Here is a 22,893-nt window from a genome sequence, read left to right as displayed (position 1 = left end):
CTGAATATTATCATCATTATTTTTAGAGTTGTTTGAGGTATAATTTACATACCGTGAAATTCACCCATTGAAAGTGTGCAATTCAATTATTTTAGTAAATTTATAGAGTTGTGCCACCATCACCACAATGCAGTCTTAGAACATTTCCATCACCCAAAAATGTTGCCTTATGGTTGTTTGCAGTCAATCCTCTTTTCCACTCCCAAACCAGGCAACCACTGATCTGATCCATCAATTTAGTTACTCAAGAGCTGTTAATCTTCCTGCTGCTGCCCAGCTGAAAGTCTTGAAATTTCTCTTAACAGTTATCCTGAACGTTCCTTTTACAATTTTCTTTCTGTGTTGAATATCTCATTTCCTAGATCCCTTGTCTTCCCTTTCCTTGGTTTATAATCTCATATAAAGGAGGACCTCTTTCAACAGATTCCTGAGAGTGTGTAGGGGAGGAAAAATAATTTCCCCTCTACCCTTCTAAGTTCTTGGCTGTGACCCCTGTAATTAAAATATGAATTAACAAGAGAAAAACACACAGAAATTTATTCACATGTATCCTTCTTATATACATAGGAGATAGCCAGGGAAAAAAATGAGTAACTCCCCAAGCATGGGTCATTTTTCATCCATTGTGCTGTGTCCTCAGGGATCCCTGTCAATCTTCCTGGAAATTTAAAAAATATTATTTGGAAATGTTTTCTGCCCCATTTTCACAGTTTACTTGCTCTGGAAGTTCTGCGCTTGAGTTTGAGTTCCCCTAGAAGCAAACATTCAAACTCCAGAAAAAAACTCAAATCCAAATGCAGTTTAAAAAGATTGAGGGCCAGGCCGGGGCGGGGGTGGGGTGGGGTGGGGTGGGGTGGTGGCGGGGGCGTGGAGGGGGTGGGGGGGGTAGCTGTTAAATATGCGCACTCTGCTGCTGGCGGCCTGGGGTCGGATCCCAGGCGCCCACCGACGCACCGGCTTCTCTGGCCATGCTGAGGCCACGTCCCACATACAGCAACTAGAAGGATGTGCAGCTATGACATACAACTATCTACTGGGGCTTTGGGGGGAAAAAATAAATAAATAAAATCTTAAAAAAAAAAAAAACTTAGTTAAAAAAAAAAAGATTGAATCATAGTATACCCTTGCCCATTGGAGATCTGTCCATGTCAGTACAGAAACTTATTTTGGAACTTATTTCCAATATTTATATTAAGAATGTTGCAAGGGGTGTGCTGGTCATACTTGTGTGGGAATTTCCATAGGCTAGAGGTCTAGAAGGAGAATTGCTGGGTGAGAGGAGGCGAGTCTGCTTTTTTTAGATATATGATCTGGCATGTTGCAGAGGAGGGAAGCATGGTGGGCTGAGGATGACACGCCCTTAGAGGCTCCCTCGCTTCTCTGGCCTACTGGAATCTTCTGTCTCGCTGTCCTGCCACGCGTTGTCTCCGGGACCTTCCATCACTGCATGCATTGGACCCAGAACGCAATAGCCATTTCTGATTCAATTCCCCTCCAAGAACTGGAGCGGTAGTGACACCCGGCGTTTCCGCTGCCGAGGGGGCGGGGCTGGGGTCGCCCTGCCGTCGCCGTCGCGGGCTGATGACGCAGAGCGCCGCGTGCTCCCCCACGTGTGTCGCAGCTTTCCCGGTGTCTGCGGAGCAGCGCCGCCGGCTTCTCCTGGGGACGTAGTTGGTGGCAGCTCCGGCGCGGGCACCTCGGCGGCTCAGGGGCTCTGAGCGCGAAGCAAGGAGCGCTGGTGGCCGCCCGGGGCAGAGGGTCCGCGGTCATGGAGCACCTCTTGCTGGAGGTGGCGGCTGCGCCGCTCCGGTTAATCGCTGCCAAGAACGAGAAGAGCCGCAGCGAACTGGGCAGGTTCTTGGCCAAGCAGGTAAGACGAAAAGAGAGAGAGAAAGCGCCCGGCCGACCCTGGCCGCCCTCCGCGCGCGCCCTGGGGTCCGCGCGGAGACGCGCTGGTTTAAGGCGACAGAGAAGCGGCGTCTTGTCACTGTGGTCCCCTCGTCAGGGCTGGCCAGTGGCGGAGGCCTCCGCGCGTGTTTAAGGAGATTGGAAGGAGTCTTGTTTTTACCTGGGGGACCCTTCCCTTCCCCTCTCCACCGACTTACCTACATGCAGCGTTCTGACTGTGTGTGGCAGGCGTGGCCTTCGGAAAGAAATATGGTTTGTTTTACTGTAATTGAGGTTGCGTGTCTGCCCTTTTGACATGTGGATTACCTAAGTGTGCCGAGTCCGGCCACGCCTGTTAGTTTGGGTGATTGTTTTTCTTTTCCGTCCCGTCTCTTCTTTTTTGGCCCATTGACGACTATTGATTGCGTTCTTGCTGTGAATAAGGCACAGGGTGGCACTGGGCGGAGACAGAGCCGTTACGGTCTTGCCCCCTGGGAATTTAGCGTCTATTTTTGGAGACAATTCGTAAACGCAGAAAACAACTGAACGACAAAGCAAGACAGCTAGTGCTAACTGTGTGATATTAACCATAGGAATTATGAGGTGAATTAGAGTTTTCTGGAAATGGGTCTTTGGTCTTTTAAGAGCCTTCTCTCATTGACCCCCGCCTTCCGCGTCTGAGTTGAGGACCCTTATCACGCGTTTTTCACGTTGCGTTTTAATTTCTTATTTTATGCTTCCCCACCCCCAATATCTGTGAGCTTCTTGAGAGTAGAAAATGTGGGGCTTTTTTTCTAACTCTAATGTCTAGAACTTACAAAGTCACAAATGAATTGTCTATGTATATATCCCATTGCTTAGGAAGCAATGGCAGTATTTTGGGTCTGGAGCAGCAGGGAACTAACATAAGAGGCAGTTCTTTTTGGTGACAACAAATTGAAAGTGTGAAGCAAAGGGGAGGGAGGAGTCGAAGACATCCCTGGGGCTTTTGGCCTGTGAGCGAGCCCCTGGTAAAGGGAATCGCTAACACAAATGGGGAGGTCTAGAAAGAAAACTGATTTTTGATAGGCTAGGCTAAGGAAAGAGATAAATCAGTTTTACGAGCTGAGCTTCTGGTGACAGGCTCCTGAATTATATATTGTTACTAGAGGTATTTTTCTATAAGTGGGCTTTAGAATTTAGAGCAGAGGGAATCTAGGGATCATGAACCAGCACTAGGGGATTTATGATTCCCTATCACTGTAATTGGCTGCAAAATTGGTGTTAATGTATTGGGAGTAGGGTGGGGAAATGGTTTGTAGTCCATATTAGATAAGATTTTAGAAATCTGACACGCTGAAGTGTGAGAACGACTCATGTAGCTTCTGAGACTATATAGTAATGCTGCTGGACTCAAAAGCTAATAGAAAGTTCACTTGAATTAAGGAGATTGGGATACTTTTGCTTCTCCCTTTTCTTTGCCACACATTGTCAAATTCTATCCAGTCTCAGAGATGTCTTTCAGATTTGTTTCTTTCCATTTTCAGTAATAATTTCATACCTTTCACTCAGAAGAGTTGATTGTGTTGCCATTCTATTTTTCTCCTGTATTTGGAAACAAAACGATTTTTATTGGTCAGCAAAGACTTTTAAAACATTGATTCTCATTGGAGTTTGGGATCTGAAGTAAGAATTTTTTAGGATTGTGCTTCTTTCTATGTTCTTTATCTCTGGTGATACCACCCTTTCTCTAGCCAGTCACTTATTATAGAGAACTGAGTGTCCTCAACTCTTTTCACTCCTTTTCCTTCACATATAGCCAGGTCCTCCTGATTTTACTTCCTCAGTGTTGAATCTGTTCCTTCCTCTTCATCCCTACTACCACTACCATCCTACAGTTCTGTCTCCCAATTCCAGCAGGTGGGTTTTCCAGCACCACCAAGCAATTCTCGGACACCAGCTGGGTGTCCTACAATTTAATCCAGTTCTGGCACTATCTACCTGGAGGTTCGATTAATTTGCTAGAGCCGCTCACAGAACTCAGAGGAACATTTTACTATTAGGTCACTGGTTTATTATGAAAAAATATAGTTCAGGAACTGCCAGATGGAAGAGATGTATAGGGCAAGGTATGTGGGAAGGGGTACAGTGCTTCCATGCCCTCTCCAGGGGCACCACTCTCTCCATATCGCCACGTGTTCACCAACCTGGAAGCTCTGCGAACCATGTCCTTTTGGGTTTTTATGGAGGCTTCATTACATAGGCCTGATTCATTAAATCTTGGGCCGTTGGTGATTGAACACAATCTCCAGCCTCTCTCCCTTCCCCAGAGGTCAGGGGTTAGAACTGAAAGTTCCAACTCTCTGAACACATGTTTGGTTCTCCTGGCAGCCAGCCCCCATCCTTGGGTGCTTTCCAAAATTCACCTCATTAACATAACAGAACATGCCTTTATCACTCTCATCACAGGAAATTCCAAGGGTTTTAGGAACTCTCTGCAAGGAATGGGGTCAAAGACCAAATATGTATTTCTTATTATAAATCATAATATCACACATCTTTACCTCTTTGATGATTGTCTATAATCAGGAAGAGCAGAGTAATTAAGAGCATGCTTGGGTGCTGGAACTGAAGTATGGCTGAAGATCAAATCCATTCCTTTACTTAATTGCTTTTGGGGCCTTGGACAAGTTACTTAACCTACCTAAGTCTCAATTTCTCGATATATTACATATGGTAGCTGCTAAATAGTTACAGGGAGTAATTAAAAGCAGGGACTCTGGAGCCAGACACTGTGACATGGATTCCTGGTTCTGCTGCTAGCTTTGTGATCTTAACCCCTTTTTTATTTTTCAGTTTCCTTATCTGTAAAATGGGGATAATATTACCTACTTTATGGGTTGCTGTGAGGTTTCGATGCCTAGAATATAGTTAAGTGCTGTCTATAAAAGTGGTTGCTATTGTTATTGTTATAAATAAGATTCTTGTGAGATCTAGATAATGCATATGAGGAGCTTACCACAGTGCCTGGCACATAGTAGGTAATCAATACATGTGAGCTATGTCAATCTACAAAAATAAGAAACCAGTTTAAGAGGGAAACCTTGTATTTGCAATCAAATAATTGCAATTCGGGGAGCACAGATTCAGGTAAAAACTCAAATAGTGTCCCGATTGCAGAAGGGCTCAAGGTTTTTATGGGAAAAGGGGAGGAAGATGAGGTAAGTTGTAGTAAAGAAGAGTTCATTTGTGCTAGATGAGGTAAGGCTAGGTTTGTACTTCATAGACTGGCTTGAGATTCACTCATCAGGCAAAAGGCTAGACTTGTACTTCATTGATTGGTTCTTGATTCAGTCATCAGCAAAGTCCAGTGTCCTCACTCCTTACAAACAGCTTGTTCTTGTCCTTACTGACTTCTTGGAATATTGGTGGTTTGGTCCAGTTTGGAAGATAAAGAAAACAAGACAGGCAAGGCAGTTCCTCAGAAATGGCTGCTCCAGCTCTATTTTAATATGGTTCCACTCATGTCATCTTTCATTTCCTCCTTTTGATCATGATCTTTCTCTTAAAGCATCACTGATCAAACACTGGAAAGCATTGCTGCTCGACTATTGGAAAGCATTGCTGCTCAGCAATCAAAGCATAGTTGGGGGGCCAGCCCCGTGGTACCCCAGGTTCGGATCCCGGGCACGCACCGACGCACCGCTTCTCTGGCCATGCTGAGGCAGCGTCCCACATACAGCAACTAGAAGGATGTGCAACTATGACATGCAACTATCTACTGGGGCTTTGGGGGAAAAAAAAAAGGAGGAGGATTGGCAATAGATGTTAGCTCAGAGCTGGTCTTCCTCAGCAAAAAGAGGAGGATTAGCATGGATGTTAGCTCAGGGCTGATCTTCCTCACACACACACACAAAAAAGCATTCTTGGGCCCTCGTCACCAGGAGGGTTCATTCTTGGTATGAGAATGAGGAGGGAAGGCAGTTTCCTTAGGAGCTTTTAGGTCACAGTTGAGCAACAAGAGTGCCAGAGCCAAGGAAGCCTCTATTGTCAAGTTCTTTTAAGGGTAAACATCTTCTGCAGTTCCTTGAAGTTTCTCATGTGAAGTTTCATAAACCTTAGTAATCACTTCGATGCACTGGGTGACCATTATCTGAGTGGTGTTTTTATAACATTGAGCTATGCAGAGGAGACAAAGTTTTACAACAATGAGAATTCTTCTAATAATAAAATGCCAAGCTGAAATTGGAGAACAGACCTGAACCAGGAGGCAATGCCTGAGGGCAGTCAGCTAAAGAGATCAAAGAACTAGGATGTCAGTGGGCACTGCATTTTTTTTTTTTTTTATAATTTTATTTATTTATTTTTTCCCCCAAAGCCCCAGTAGATAGTTGTATGTCACAGCTGCACATCCTTCTAGTTGCTGTATGTGGGACGCGGCCCCAGCATGGCTGGAGAAGCGGTGCGTCGGTGCACGCCCGGGATCCGAACTCGGGCCGCCAACAGCGGAGCGCGCGCACCCAACCGCCAAGCCACGGGGCTGGCCCCAGTGGGTACTGCATTTAACCAGTCAACTTGTGTTGGGATTCTGTCTGATTCAGACTGTGTTGCCAGAGCTGTTTACCCAAGTAAAACAAGAGGTATTTACAACAGTTATAAATATTACCTCTTAAATCTCTGGAGGTTTGATTTATAGGCCAGAAGTTCTAGACAGCACAAGGAATTAGGGGAGGAATGGCAGAGAGATTGATAATTAAATATGCTAAAGGATTCTCTAGATTCGTGTACAGGATGAGGCTTCTGATAACAAACCCAATAGTCAGAAAGATTTCAACCTTTTGTAATAGATTGGGAGATGCAGCCAAGAGTATAGTTTTTCCAAGAAAGAGAGGAAGACAATAAGGTAGAATTTTGTAATTTCTTACCCAGTTCAGTTTTATAATCTGAAAGTTTATCAGAAAACTGTATTCTGAAGTAAGTGTCAGAATCCTTTCCATGAATCTGTCTGAAGATGAGACATTTTTGCAAAAGCATCAGAGTAAAACAATTAGTATCTATAGATGACAAAAGACTTAACATTGTAATGCAATTGACAAAGAAACGTGGTTATCTTTATGACACACATTTTGAGATAGTGACTAGAGTTATGACTGACTGATAATGTTATACCAAGACATATCAGAATTTTAGGAATTCTTTTGAGGTAAGGTGTTCAAGGGACACCCTGGAAAACCTCGAAGTTATTTCCAGGTCTACAAGACTTCATTTAGAATTTGATTTTGAGAAGTTTGTTGAAAATATCAAGATGTTTTAAAACACTTGGTCAAATAGGATCATAAATCACTGTGAAACAGTGCTTAGTTATCCATTTAACGAAAGTGACAACAGAAGATGTTAAAGGCAAACACAGTTAAACAGTTGAAAAAAATTAGCTCTCTTAATAGAAAGGCCTCAGCTTTTTGAACATAGGAAATTATTTTGATAAAACATAAAATCCCTGCCTTTTTGGTAGACTACTCAAAGGTAAAGAAAAAAACCTTTCATAATCTCTTTATCAAGAGCAGACCAACCATCCAAGAAAACTGTCCTTTTGAAAGAGAGAAAACCAAATTCTAATTTCATGCATCTTTCTTTTGATACTAAAACTCATTTACTTATTAAATTCATTTCAATCTTAGCCAGCTTGACCGTGCACAAAACTCTTTTCTCAGGGTTCCTCTTCCACAAATCTTCCATAACTTTCTTTTTTTTACATCCAAAACTTGGCCCTTCCTCTTTCCTATAACCAATTTTACTTTAAGACAAATTTACCTTCTTAACAAAAACATCTCCCTTCCTTAATATCTTCTTTTACTGCAAACATACATTTTCTCATAGCGTAAAATTATTTTTTTAACACGGCACAAGACTTATTTTCTAATAGACCTAAATATCTTTTAGTTTTTCTGTAATAAGAAGCCAAAAGTGGATAAACCTGTGTTTAGTAATTAATGTCTAATATTTTATCTTATTTGGAAATGATCTAGATACTTGATAAATTTCTATCATTTAACTTAATTTAGCAAAATTCTTAGGTTTCAAGTTACTGAAAGGATTTTGGAGCTATTTTTAAGTACATATACCATAACACACAGTTATTGTTAAAAAGTTTGTCTTAAAACCCTTTTATCTTACTTGCATCTATTTAGTTTACTAGTTCCCAATAATTACGTTTTGATTACCTACAAAAATTTCATGGGACATTAGATAAAGTCAGCCATCAATTTTTTTACTGCCACAGTTTGTAACAAAGATAACATGAATTCATTTGGTTTTTGGTAAACCTAGGTAGAACAAAAGTTTTATATCGTGTTACCTTGAAAATTATTTGGGTTAGTTTCTACTATATTTAGAAATAATTTATATAAGTGCTTACTTTAAGCTAATTAAATAGAGCTCTTTTAGAAATTATACCACCCAGAGATAGAAAAATATCACATATGTAACATGCATCTGTAGACCTATGTAGACACATAGACAGACACAAGCAGAGACCTTAAATAGGTTTCATTTAAAAATTTTAGTGATGAGATGGGTATGATAATGCAAAACTTACCAGTTTATAAGAGAACAGTTGGATCCAAACTGTGTTTCTGGAATAAACTCAGGTTACCTGCTCAGTCTTAGGAATTGGTGATGATCTAGATAACAGTTCCTGGAGAGGTTATAAGCATTTTGAGATAAACAAGGGGGAGCAGGGGCGGGGGGGGGGTGTCAGTTGCTTATCAAAGGACTGACATACCCATCCAATTACATTATTTTTAATTTGTTTCTTTCCCTCTAGGTACATAGTTTTATTTTTAAATTTTTATTTATTTATTTATTTTCCCCCCAAAGCCCCAGTAGCTAGTTGTATGTCATAGCTGCACGTCCTTCTAGTTGCTGTATGTGGGACGCGGCCTCAGCATGGCCAGAGAAGCAGTGCGTCGGTGTGTGCCTGGGATTTGAACCTGGGCCGCCAGTAGCGGAGCGCGCACACTTAACTGCTAAGCCACGGGGCCGGCCCCATAGTTTTATTTTAATTTATGGAAGAAGGCCTAAAAAAATTCCTCTTGAGGCTCTGAATATCAGCTTCCAATTTGGCCAATTTTCTGATCATGAGTTACTAAATCCTTCAAATATCTTGCCAGGTTTCAGCTGGAACAAACAGTAAATATTTCCGGCAGTATTAGACAGCTTCATTAATTTTTAATTTTCCCTTGTTTCCCCTTGACTGTTTAAGGGAATAACTTAGCAGTTTACCAGAAAATCTCTCTGAGTTTCATTAACTCTGGGAGGGGACCAAAAGGCGGCCTTCCTTGGAAGGAAGATATGGGGGTGTCTGTAAAGGCATTAACTTAACGAACTTTGTATAGGTTTTTTTTTTTTTTCAGGTACTTCTTTTTTTTGTTTTGCTTTTTTGTTATGAGGAAGATTAACCCTGAGCTAACATCCGTTGCCAATCCTCCTCCTTTTGCTGAGAAAGATTGGCCCTGGGCTAACATCTGTGCCCACCTTCCTCTACCTTGTACGTGGGATGCCGCCACAGCATGGCTTGATGAGTGGTGCACAGGTCCGCCCCCAGGATCCAAACCTGAGAACCCTGGGCCGCTGAAGTGGAGTGCGCAAACTTAACCACCATGCCACCGGCCGGGGCCCCTTAACTCATGTTTCTGTCCAGCTGTATCTTGGGTCCCCCAACCTGATAGTTACCAAGCCAAGCTTTCAGGACATGAAACAAGCTTAATAAAATTTTGCTGTTATTTGTAAACATTTATAGCTTCTGAGACTATAGTTTTTAAGCAAGTGTACTGAAAGGTGGTGCGCTTGATTCTTTAGGAATTAACTATCGCATTCAAATTGTCTGGTCCAAAGTTCTCAAATCTAGTGTGCAAAAGGACACATTTGGGAAACTCAAAGGAGCCCCAGAGTGGCCACTGTAATTTTAAATCATCTTTAGTATTTTCGGTCCATCCAGACAAAAATTTATAAGAGGAAGGATTGTAGTTCTTAGACATTAAACTAGCTGGAGTTCCCAGGGGAGGAACTTCTTAGGAACTTTTAGAAGATAAAACTCTCACGTTAAAGCCTGGCCGGACAAAGAGACACCAGTTGTAAATCGCACATTGTTGCCTGTGTTTCTGACCCACTGGCTACAGCTGTTTGGACAAACAACACAAAAGACAGAATTTAAGCGCTGACCAGACAGGGAATAAACCCTCAGACAGCAGCAGCCATAGCTGGCTCAAACAGAGAAACCCTTCCAGAAGGCAATAGCTGTGAGCTGCACAGTAAGGTGGCCCAAACAGGGAAACTCTTGCAAACGGCAAAAGCTGTGAGAAGATGTGGAGAAAATGTCTCCTGGTCGATCGACCCCACGTTGGGCTTTTGCCCCCGGAATCCCAAAGAAAGGCAATGAGCTCAGCCAAAAGGGAGGGAGGTCAGAACCTAAGTGGACTCAGGATTGGAGGAGCCAGTGGTCTGTGGAAGTGGTGAGCACACAAGGGGTCTTGTGTTGGTACCGAACCCATTTTCAGGGGATGCTGGTCCACAGAGGTGAGAAGGTGAGATCATTTCAGGAACCGCTTTCTGACACCATGTGTCAACCTGCAAAAAACAGAAACCAGTTTAGGAGGTAAACTGTTTATTTGGGATTAAAGAATTGCAATTTGGGGAGTACAGATTCAGGTAGAAACCCTCATAGTGTCCTGGTTGTAGGAGAGGGGCTTAAGGTTTTTTTGAGAAAAAGAGAGGAAGATAAGTTGTATTTATTTTATTTTATTTTTTGTGAGGAAGATTAGCCCTGAGCTAACATCCGCTGCCAGTCCTCCTCTTTTTGCCAAGGAAGATTGGCCCTGGGCTAACATCCGTGCCCATCTTTCTCTATTTTATATGGGACGCCACCACAGGATGGCTTGACAAGCGGTGCATCGGTGCGCACCCGAGATCCGAACCCGCGAACCCCGGGCTGCCGAAGCGGAGCATGCACGTTTACAGCTGCGCCACCAGGCCAGCCCCGATAAGTTGTATTAAAGAAGAGTTCATTGGTGCTAGATGAGGTAAGGTTAGGTTTGTACTTAATAGATTGGCTTGAGATTCGGTCATCAGGCAAAAGGCTAGACTTGTACTTTGTTTATTGGTTAGCAGTTTGGACATCAGCACAGTTTAGTTTCATGGGTCCTTACAAACAAGTTTTTTTTTTTTTTTTTTTTTTTTGCTGAGGAATATTCGCCTTGAGTTAACATCTGTGCCAGTCTTCCTCTATTTTGTATGTGGGTTGCCGCCATAGCGTGGCCACTGACGAGTGGTGTAGGTTTGTGCCTGGAAACCGAACCTGGGCTGCCAAAGTGGAGTACGCTGAACTTAACCACTAGGCCACAGGGCTGGGCCCCCAGGATAGTGTTGTCTTGACTAACTTCTTGGAATGTTGGTGGTTTAGTCTAGTTTGGGAGATAAAGAAAACAAGACTTGCAAGGCAGTTCGTCTGAAATGGCTGCCATGGCTCTATTTTAATATGGCTCCACTCATGTCATCTTTCACAGCTATAGTAATAATACTTTTTAAAAACAGCTTTATTGAGATATAATTTACATACTGTATAATGGGTGACATTTAAGTGTGCAGTTCAGTGGTTTTTGCTATGTTCACAGATATGTGTAACTGTCACCACTTTTCATTTCTTCAAAAGAAGCCCTCATACCTTTTAACTGTTATTCCCCATCACTGTGCTCCCTTCTCTCCCCTGCGCAACCACTAACTTACTTTTTTCTTCTATAGGTTCTCTATTCTGGTCATTTAGTATAGTTATGATTAATAAGACAAATCTGAATCTGTCACCGTCTGCTTTTATGCATCAAAATTCAAGCTTTCTAAAATGGTGTATGAAGTGTTGTTGTTTTATTTTTCAATTTTTAAGAGACTTTTTATTTTCCATCAACCTTATTTCCTTTTTTTGTTTGAAGTGTTTTTTTATCCAGCTCAGTGGTTCTCAACGGGGGGCAAATCTGGAGATGTTTTTGGTTGTCACAACTGGTGGTGGGGGTGCTACTGACATCTAGTGTGTAGAGGCCAGGGATGCTGCTAAACATCTTGTAATGCACAGGAGAGTCCCCACAACAAGGAATTATCCAGCCCCAAATGTCAGTAGTGGAAAATTAAAGAAACTCTAAATATGTGTGCACCTCATAACAGAATATAGAAATATATGAGTCAAAAAGTGACAGAAAAGGAAAAATAGACAAATTCATAATGATAATTGGATATTTTAATACTCTATCTTCAGTAATTGATAGAACAAATACAGAAAATCAGTAAGAATGCAAAAGACTTGAATACCACTATCAGCAACCCTGACCTAATTGACATTTATAGAGTGCTGTGCCCAGTAACTGCAGAATACATGTTCTGCACATTTGGAACACTCACCAAGATAGATCATATGCTGGGCCATTAAACGAATCTCAATAAATTTAGGAGAATTAAAATCATGCAAGGTATATTCAGTGACCCCAGTGAAATTAAATTAGGGGGAAAAAACCCCAAAAAGATACCAGGAAAAATCCCTAAATGTTAGAAATTAAATAACAAGATTAAAAGAAACTGATGGGCTGGCCCCGTGGCTTAGCAGTTAAGTGCGCACGCTCCGCTACTGGTGGCCCAGGTTCGGATCCCGGGCGCGCACCGACGCACCGCTTCTCCGGCCATGCTGGGGCCGCGTCCCACATACAGCAACTAGAAGGCTGTGCAACTGTGACATACAACTATCTACTGGGGCTTTGGGGGAAAAAATAAATAAATAAAAATTATAAAAGAAACTGATGGTTAAAAAAGAAATCACTGGGAGAATCAGAAAATAATTTGAACTGAATGATGATTTAAATAATTTGTGGGATGTAGCTAAAGCAGTATTTAGAGGGAAATTCATAACATTAAATTCCTATATTAGGAAAGAAAAGTTTGAAATTAATGATATTTCTTAAGCTTTCACCTTGGGAAATTAGAAAAAGAAGAGCAAATTAAACCCAAAATAAGCAGAAGGAAGAAAAATAAAGAGCAGAAATGAATGAAATAGAAAATAGGCAAACAATAGAGCAGAAGCTAATTCTTTGAAAGGACTGATCAAGAATAAAAGGGAAAAATGCAAACTGCTAGGACTAAAAGAAGGCCACCATTACAGGTTCTAAAAAGATTAAAAGGTAAGTGACTGGGCAGGCCCGGTGGTGTAGTGAAGTTCGCTTGCTCCGCTTTGGCGGCCTGGGGTTCACAGGTTTGGATCCTGGGCGCGGACCTAGTCACCGCTCATCAAGCCATGCTGTGGCAAGTGTCCCACATATAAAATGGAGGAAGATGGGCACAGATGTTAGCCCAGGGCCAATCTTCCTTGGCAAAAGGAAGATTGGCAACAGATGTTAGCTCAGGGCTAATCTTCCTCTCACATACAGGAAAAAAGGTGACTAGTCTGAACAACTTTATGCCAATAAATTAAACAACTTAGATGAAAGGAGCATTTGAAGAATACAAACTGCCAAAGCCCGCTCCAAAAATAAACAGGGGTCAGCCCTGTGGCTTAGTGGTTGAGTGCGCACACTCTGCTACTGGCGGCCCAGGTTCAGATCCCGGGCACACACCGGTGCACCGCTTGTCGGGCCGTGCTGAGGCGGCATCCCACATACAGCAACTAGAAGGATGAGCAACTATAACATACAACTATCTACTGGGGCTTTGGGGAACAAAAGGAGGGGGATTGGCAATAGATGTTGGCTCAGGGCCGGTCTTCTTTAGCAAAAAGAGGAGGATTAGCATGGATGTTAGCTCAGGGCTGATCTTCCTCACAAAAAAAAAAAAAAAAAAAGAAATAGACAAAAACAAGCCAAGAATAGAACGAAAACAAGCTGGAGATAGAACAAAAGTTCCTCAAGCTGATACAGAGCATCTACAAAAACCTATAGCTAGCATCATAGTTAATACAGGAACAACCCAATTTAAAAATGCGTAAAAGACTTGAACAAATGTATCACAAAAGAATATGTATGCATGGCCATTAAACACTTGAAAAAATTCTCAATATCTTTGGTCATCAGGGAAATGCAAATAAAAGCACCACATACTTCTCCACCTCTACTAGAATGGCTAAAATTAAGAACGACAATAGCATGTGTTGGTGAAGTTATGTAGCAACTAGAGCTCTCCAGCATTGCTGGTGGGGATGTAAAATGGTACAACTACTGGGCCGGCCCCGTGGCTTAGCGGTTAAGTGCACGTGCTCCGCTACTGGCGGCCTGGGTTCGGATCCCGGGCGCGCACCGACGCACCGCTTCTCCGGCCGTGCTGAGGCTGCGTCCCACATACAGCAACTAGAAGGATGTGCAGCTATGACATACAACTATCTACTAGGGCTTTGGGGGAAAAAAAAAAAAAGGAGGAGGATTGGCAATAGATGTTAGCTCAGAGCCGGTATTCCTCAGCAAAAAGAGGAGGATTGGCATGGATGTTAGCTCAGGGCTGATCTTCCTCACACACACACACACACACACACACACACACAAAACGTACAACTACTGTGGAAAGTAGTTTCTTTTGAAGTTAAACATAGAAAAATTTATTTAAAAAATTTTAAACTTAAAATTTATTATCAAGGGGCTGGGCCCCATCATGCAGCGGTTAAGTGGGTGTGCTCTGCTGTGGCGGCCCGGGGTTCGCAGCTTCGGATCCCGGGTGCTCACCAACACACCGCTTGTCAAGCCATGCTGTGGGGGAGTCTCATATAAAGTAGAGGAAGATGGGCATGGATGTTAGCCCAGGGCCAGTCTTCCTCAGAAAAAAAAAGAGGATTGGCATCGGATATTAGCTCAGGGCTGATCTTCCTCACCAAAAAAAAAGAAAAAAAAATATCAAGTTAACCATACAGTTATCATATGACCCAGCAGTCTCATTCTTAGGTAATGAAAAAGATTAAAAGTAGTGAAAATATGTTCATGAATCTCTTGTACACAAATGTTCATAGTAGCTTTACTGATGATAGCTGGAAACAGTGAAAATATCTATCTACATGTGAATGAATAAACAAGTTGTGGTATATTCGTACAGTGAAAAAGTGGTCAGTAATAAAATGGAATAAGTATTAAAACATACAACTACATGGGTGATTGCTATAAGCATTATACTGAGCAAAAGAAGCTAGACAGTGTACATACAATTCAATTTACATAAAGTTCTAGAATAGGCAAATCTAATCTGTGGTCGTAAAATGAAATCATTGGCTGCCTAGGGTGAGGGGGTTGACTGCAAAGGAACAGGATGGAACTTTGGGTTGGGTATTTGAATTGGGGTGATGGTTACATGGGTGTGTACATATGTCAGAACTTATCAAACTGTACTTTAAATGGGTGCATTTTATTGTATGTAAATTATATCAATAAAATTGATTTTTGAAAAGTTAAATATCTATTTTCTCTAACAGTTTTCCAGATTACTTTTTGAAGTAAAAGTTCATTAAATGATGTTCTCTCTGGAGGTTTTTTCCCACTGCACAAGTATCCATTTGTATAACATGTCTAGGACAATTGTGCTTTTTAAAATTCATTTTGTAGGTGAAATGTTTCTTTTTCTTTACAATGTAACCACTTATTATATTACTTTTTAAATGATATATTTTAAAGGGCTTGTTTATAAGGACATTTAGCAGTTGAAAATGTGAGGTCATGCCCCTGTGAATCGTGACCAAATCTGTTAAATTTCCTTGCCTCCATTTATGAAATCCTTCAGGTGGCCTATAAACAGCAGAACTAATATTGATAGAAATTGTTTCAAGATAATATCTTTCTCCAATCAGTGCTTTGTTCACAATTAGGTGTTTTTATGAGAGCATGCCTTGTAATTTGGAAAACTTGGTAAGAGCTCAGTTGAAAGGTGACCTTCTCTTTTCTAAGCGATAACTTTGGAGAAAATTGTTATACTGTTGCATATGGTATATAGGTTGTGTACAAGCCGCGTTGGTATAGATAACCATTTGGAGGCAAACTCCTTAGCATAAATTCATAGCATTGGCTTGCTACGTCAGAGGGTGTGTCCCTTAGGTGACTTAAACTTGCTGTCACATTGCCTGGCAGCAGGGGTTCTGCAGACCTGCATATACACTAGAAATTTGAGACTTTCCATACACTTTTCAGTTTTCCCTTTTATGCTTATGGACATTCTGAGCCCAGGCACTAGAATTTTGTGGTCTGTTTCATCTTGCATGTCAAAGTGTGGCTGTCTACTTTGGATCTATTTTGTTTATTTATTAGAGGCTGAAACCTTCACAAGGATATATCCTCATTCATTTCCAAGAATTGATTTGTTATCTCTATCCTTTCCTCAAGAGAGTTGGCAGTTTTGCATATTAACTGCATTGTTTTCATTTAATTTCTACGTTTTCTTTCAAGAGCAAAGGAGCTGGGGGAAATGCTGGATTGAGATTCTGAAACAGATTATTTTTTAGGGACACTGCCTAGCATTTTACATGGAATCCTGGTGTCAGTCCTTTTGTCTCAAACCCCAGTGGACTGAAACTTACTTGTAACAGCCTTTACATTAGATTAACTCTAGTCCTCTATTACAAAATAACCCCACTGTGTTTTATGAGATAAACTCACTTATGAAGTCTGCAAATTGGATATTTTGATTCTAATCCAGTGCTCTTTGCTCTTCTGTAGCAGTGCAAATATCATTGACATAGATCTTTTCTTTTGCCCTTCTCTCAGGTGTGGACACCTCAAGATCGCCAGTGTATCCTGAGTACGTTAGCACAATTACTTCTGGATAAGGACTGTACTATGCTAGTTGGTCGCCAGCTGCGCCCTCTCCTTTTGGATTTGCTGGAAAGAAACGCTGAAGCCATTAAAGCTGGAGGCCAAGTCAACCGTGATCTACACGAACGGCTCTGTGTGTCAATGAGCAAACTCATTGGTCACCATCCTGATGTCCTCCCGTGGGTAACAATTTTATTCTTCACGTTTCTTTTTGAGGTGGTAGAACCTGCTCTCGCCTGGGAAGTAAAGAGGGGTCTGAGCTGAGAAAGGAAGACAGGAAATACAGAAAGGAGAGAGATAAGTGGTACTGTTTTATAAAAATAATTACAGCAGAATCCATTTATCCAGCTCAGTTCAATGACCATTTACTAGGTTTCTTTTGTCTTGGCTGTCAAAACAGATCTGGAAAAATGACCAGGATTGGTTCCCTGCCCTCAAGGATTGTTTCATCTGGCAAGACATGCGTGTAAGGCAGATTTAAATGAGTTTTAGCTGAGGCTCTTATAGCATCTACTTTAGATGGATGAGATTTCTTTCTTGCTGAAGAAGCTGAAGCGGGTGGGTTAGAGAGCTCTAGTGTCCTTTCCAACTTTCTATAAATCTGTCCAAATCAGTGTGATAAGAAGCTGTGTGAGAACTGGATTCTAGTGTATTTCTCTTTTGACCTGCTCTGTTTCCAACTTGGGTCGGTTCACCCCTCCTTAGGTAACCTGTTGGTCCTCCGCTCCCAGGAGGCAACTGTATTGATGCCAAACTTAGTGCAGACACCCCATCAGCATAGCACACTACAGCTCAGAACCTGGGCTCAAAGCAGTCCTCCGGCCTCAGCCTCCTGGGTAGCTCTTGGACTACAGGCATGTGCCACCGCACCTGGCTTTCTCTTTTCAGTTGATAGTAAAATATGGTTTATGTAGAATAGTCAAAAGAGGCAGCAAAATGAGTGTCAGGGGTTTTGTAATTGAGAAGATAAAGAACTTTCACTGTAAATATGAATAATAATCTGTGTACTAATAGGAGCATCTCTTATATCCATCTCTTATTTATCTAGTCTTCATCAACACAGTAATTACTCTCTGGCTTTCTGGGAAGTATAATCTCTAGTCTGGTCCTTGAATGAGAGAACAAGAAATGAAGGCTTAGGGGAAAACCATACTTTGTATGACCTTTGCTAAAAGGAGAGGGAAAAAATGGGCCCAGTTTAGTGGAACTAGAAAATAAAGAGCAAAGTAAAGATCACCATCCTACATGGTAATCAGGAACATATGCTGTGGGTTGATAATTGGGATGTGGCCTCACTTGGTGCTTTAATCATTTGGATGTATTTGATTGTGGTACTGTTTCACAGGGTGTGCTGACTATCCCATACTTACCCTGTGGGATTGACGTGTGGGTAACTTGAACCCCCATTTCTCTTCAGCCTTTATGGTAGAGTGCTTCTGGATTGTGTTTGAGAATTATTAAAATGATGGATTAGCTACATCTGGTTTCCCATCAGCTTCAGATTTTATGTTCTTATTAAATGAATGTGAGGCACACACTTGTTCTTCTTTTCATTTTGCCAAGGCAGTGTATTTTATTTTATATTTTATTTATGTTACTACCTTGTTCCAAAAATGATATAATGCAGCTTATAAAAGTGCCTGTGATAGAGTAACTTAGAAACAAGCAAAAAAAAAAAAAAAAGCTGTATGTAAATGATGAATCAATTCATGATGTAAAATGAGCTATTAGTAATTATGTGGAATGGGATTTTGATTTTTAGTTTTAAGAAATATAGCTAATTGATTAGGCGTGTGCCCCAATTTTCCTCTGTAGAGGAAATATACCTAAAGTATTAGGAATATACCTAATAATATATTTAGATAGGGTGCAGTTATTCATTCAATAGATAAATATAGAAGTCCTTTCATTTAAGCTCTGGGACATGTCATGGGGGTAAGAAAGTTAAATATAATGGGTTCCTGTACTTGCAAACAATTGAATACAATATGTTAATAGAGGTGTGAGCCAAATATTTAAGGGGAGCAAGGAAATCCTTAAAGAAAAATGAGAGTGTTATCCTCTTGGAAATTAGAGGTTTTGTACTATGGCAGATTGTGGAGGAAGAGTGAAGAGAGGAAGAATGAAGAGAAGACAAATGGGATGGGGATGAAAATCTAGAAAAAAACAAGAGAAACTGGAGGGGAGGAACCCACTCAAGCTCCCTACAGTCCTAGTGCCATTCATTTCTGGGTTCACACTTCTTTTGGAGGACAAGCTGCCTATCTCTTTAGGGTTTCCATGAGGTACCTCACTAGTCTTAACAAGACATTTATTTTTTTTTTCTTTGCTTATGCTAGTTGTTCATTACTGGTTTTTCCCCCCCAGCTTTATTGAGATATTAACGTATAACATTGTGTAAGGTTAAGGTATACTAGTGGTGATTTGTTGCACATGTATATTGTGAAATGTTTACCACAGTAAGGTTAGTTAACACATCCTTCACCTCACAAACATACCATTTTTTTGTTGTTGGTTCATTACTGTTTTTGCACCTAGAATCCTTGAACACATTTTTCACTCTGGCAAATTTTTTGTCACGACTCTGAGAACACTCCCCATCTGTTAATGCTTTCTGTATTGTGATATGTTGGGTTTTCCAAGTTCTCTTTTTAAAAAAATCATCTAGTTTTGTTTCTAACTTTCCATTCTTCACCTGGATTAAATTTTTGTTCCCAAATTTCTTCAGCTATTGCTTTGTAGACAGTTTCAGATGGTTAATATACTACAGTATGTGTTGATTTTTTCCCCCTGGTGTTCTCTCAAGAGTGTAACTTTAAGTTCTGATTGTACCTTACTTTTACATTTTGCATCTTTTAGTTCTTTGCTTTTTCTTCCAGTTTGTTCCTCCTTTCCCTCTTCCTTCTCCTCTCTCCCTGGTCCTTGCAAGTCCCTTTAACACACTCTCCTCTCAACCGTGGCATGCAAATCTTGTGGAAGCTGCCTTTCATAAATAAAAGAGCACTGCTACAACAACTACTCTTGCATTTTATAGACATTGGCTCCAACCCTCAGAGGTTAGGTGTTATTCTCGTTTTACAGATGAGGAGACTGAGGCTCAGAAATGGTAAATAACTTGCCCAAAGTCCCCTTGCTAGAAAGTGACAGAGCTGGAATTGAATCCTACATTGGCTACTTCCAAAGCCCATGCTCTTTTTTTCCATTTTGTGTTGCTGTCTACTCATCCTGTGTGAGCCATTCAAGTATTTGTTGACTGACTTATACAGAACTTGATCTTAACAGCATGTTATAGCTAATGTTTATAATCCCAGGAGGGAAAAAATAATCATGCAAGTTCATTTGGATTGTATTGGGTTTAATTTCTTGGCTTTGGTTTTGCATTTGCTGCCAGTTTGTCCTGGGCATGTGGATCCACATCAGTGCTCTCTGTCTTTGATTGGAAAGAGCAATAATGGATGGGCCCAGTTACGGTCTTTTGTGAACAGTAGCAGGTAGAATGCTGTGGTAGAGCATGCTCCATGCGTAAGGTGCTGTGTGTATATGGACAGTCAGTCATGCTGGCATAGAACAGAATGAGGGACCAGAAGTAGTTATGCTTTTATATACCTCTGTTTCAAAACTGTATTCAGAAATTCCATAAAGTATTTAATTTTAGACTTTTCTCCCCCTCCAAGAATTATTTTACTTATCTGACAGCATCCTTGTGAGGAAAAAAATACCCTCCTTTCTTCTCTTCATTACAAAAGTAATATATTCAAATAATACTTAACAATACAGAATTGTAAAGAGCAAAATGTCCTTTCCACCCTGAAATCCTACTCTCCAGAGATAACACTATTAGTAGTTTGGTATGTTTCCTCCCAAATCTCTTTTTTCTTTCTCACTCTTGCACCACCCCAGAGTGTGCACACTAACATGTTTATATGCACACATTTTAAAAACAGCTTTATTGAGATATAGTTCATATACCATGTAAGTGTACAATTCAGTGGTTTTTAGTATATTCATAGATATATGCAACCATTACCATAGTCAGTTTTAGAACATTTGTTGTACACATATTTTTAAAATAAAAATTTTAATAAAATTTAAAAACGAACATTTAATAATATACTAATTTTAATAAAAATTACATATTATAATCTTTAACTTGCATCTTATTTTGAAATTTAGTCACATATGGACATCATTGTATGTCAGTAAATAAAATTGTCTTAATAGTTGCATAGTATTTTATTACTTCTTATTCCTTTGTTGGGCAATGAGACTGTTTTTGAATTATTTCTTTTTTAATTATTTTTTTTTTTTGTGAGGAAGATCAGCCCTGAGCTAACCTCCATGCCAATCCTCCTCTTTTTTTGCTGAGGAAGACCGGCCCTGAGCTGACATCTATTGCCAATCCTCCTCCTTTTTTTTTTTTTTCCTCCCCAAAGCCCCAGTAGATAGTTGTATGTCATAGTTGCACATCCTGCTAGTTGCTGTATGTGGGATGCCGCCTCAGCGTGGCCGGACAAGCGGTGTGTTGGTGCATGCCCGGACAAGCAGTGTATTGGTGCGTGCCCGGGATCCGAACTCGGGCCGCCGGTAGCGGAGTGCACGCACTTAACCGCTAAGCCCCGGGGCTGGCCCCTGTTTTTGGATTTTTGATGTAGAATGTGACATTGAACATCCTTGGACATGAATATTTATGGTTCTGCAGTGGGGATTGGGAATGTGAATTTTGAAACTGAATGGTGGTGTTTTAGTAATGACATATCTTTCTACAGGCCTTTATAGTGTTTAAGTACGTAGATATACGTTATCTTCTTAATCTTTACACTGTGACATATTCCGGCACTATTAGTCTCATTCCAATCTTTAGAGAGGTTAACTAAGTTGTTCTAAGTGTCAGAGCCAGAACTGGACCACATGTCTTATTTCTAGATGCTAGAAGGAGCACGATGACTTGCCCAAGTGAGGGGCTCATCCAAGACTAGATAGTTAACTGGGTGGTGTTCCTTGTATTTTAAACCTTATGACTCCTTCTCTTGCCCCAGGAAAGAGATCCTTCTCCTCAGTCTTTGGATATTCCCTAGGGAAAAATCTGATCATGTTATTCTCTGACTAAAAATGATTTATTGGTCCACCCATCATTCCCTAGGTGAGAATTTTAGAGCATTGCCTAAAAGTGATGAGTCTCTAGAGAAAAGGGTGTTGTAGTCAACTCAGTTTGGGAGGGAATACTGACCAGACTCCCTTTTGTATACTTAAAGTGGACTCCAGTCCCTCACTTGCCACACAGGTTTAGGGCCATTGCCAGTGCACTCTGTTCATCTCCCCTTACCCTCCTCAAAGACACCTTGGGTCAGGTTGACCATTTGGTTACTGCTTATTTACCTACATGTTTGTTTGTTGCTTCCTGCTGGTCCCACATGCACTGCCAAACCAGTTGCCCCCGAGCTAATGGAATACCAGCCTCCCACACCACAGCTGCCAGTCTCTTCCAAGCCACAGCTAACTGTTTTAAGACCCATTTGTCCAGCCTCCTTCAGAATACCATGAGTATTAATTTACCAAGCCTCTTTCCGTTTTGCCTGACTTGCTCCTTGAAGTCCAAGCCTTCCCATCCATCTCCTGAATTCTCATTCTTGTATCATCTTACCCAGCCAAAGTCCAGGTGTCTTCTCTCGTCTAAACCCATGTGCTGTGACCTCTGTTTGCCCCATAACCTGCACACTTTCTTATATACTCAGCCTCTTCTCTGAATGTTCCTTTTGCCTCTTTGCCTTCACTGATTTGTGATGGTCTTGAGAATACAGTGTCCCTTGTGGTACTCAAGTGGGGGTTCTTTAATCTCAGCCTCCTCATCTCTCAAGGTCAGCACGTCTAGTGGGTGTTCTCCTTTTCTGTGAAGTTTTCTGGACAGTCTTTCCCTATTCTGTGTAACCCTTGTCTCTATGGCACCTGCCATCTTCTGCTTTATTTTCTGCTGCTGCTTTTTGTCATCATTGACCAACCTCCTTATATCTCTTCCTTCTTTAAAGAACTTGGCACCTGGCCCACCATCTTCTTCTCCACCCCAGCTCCTATCATCACACTTGGAACACCCATACAATGCTGACTTCCTTGTTCCTTGACTAATCTGCAGTGCACTTCTTTTTCATTCCACCTACCCTGCTCACTGCAGTGGTTACACGCTGGGCCTAACTCACATCTGCACCACCACCTTTGAAATCACTGA

The 22,893-nt window shown here is 41.2% G+C and overlaps 1 protein-coding gene across 1 annotated transcript in view; it reads left to right on the top strand.

The window, feature by feature from the left end:
* Positions 1 to 1,631: 1,631 nt before the first annotated feature.
* Positions 1,632 to 22,893, top strand: part of MDN1 (midasin AAA ATPase 1) — a 164,736-nt gene continuing 143,474 nt past the window's right edge. The window contains exons 1-2 of the mRNA XM_014781110.2: positions 1,632 to 1,870; positions 16,626 to 16,852. Coding sequence (XP_014636596.1) covers positions 1,769 to 1,870; positions 16,626 to 16,852 — 329 coding nt within the window. The 5' untranslated portion in view covers positions 1,632 to 1,768. The remainder of the gene's footprint in view (positions 1,871 to 16,625; positions 16,853 to 22,893) is intronic.

Source organism: Ceratotherium simum, chromosome 19 (genome assembly GCF_057802395.1).
Source record: "Ceratotherium simum simum isolate JZ-2026a chromosome 19, ASM5780239v1, whole genome shotgun sequence".
NCBI classification, from domain to species: Eukaryota; Metazoa; Chordata; class Mammalia; order Perissodactyla; family Rhinocerotidae; genus Ceratotherium; species Ceratotherium simum.
The sequence above is the reverse complement of the archived record's forward strand: the minus strand, read 5'-3'. Positions and strand labels throughout refer to the sequence as shown.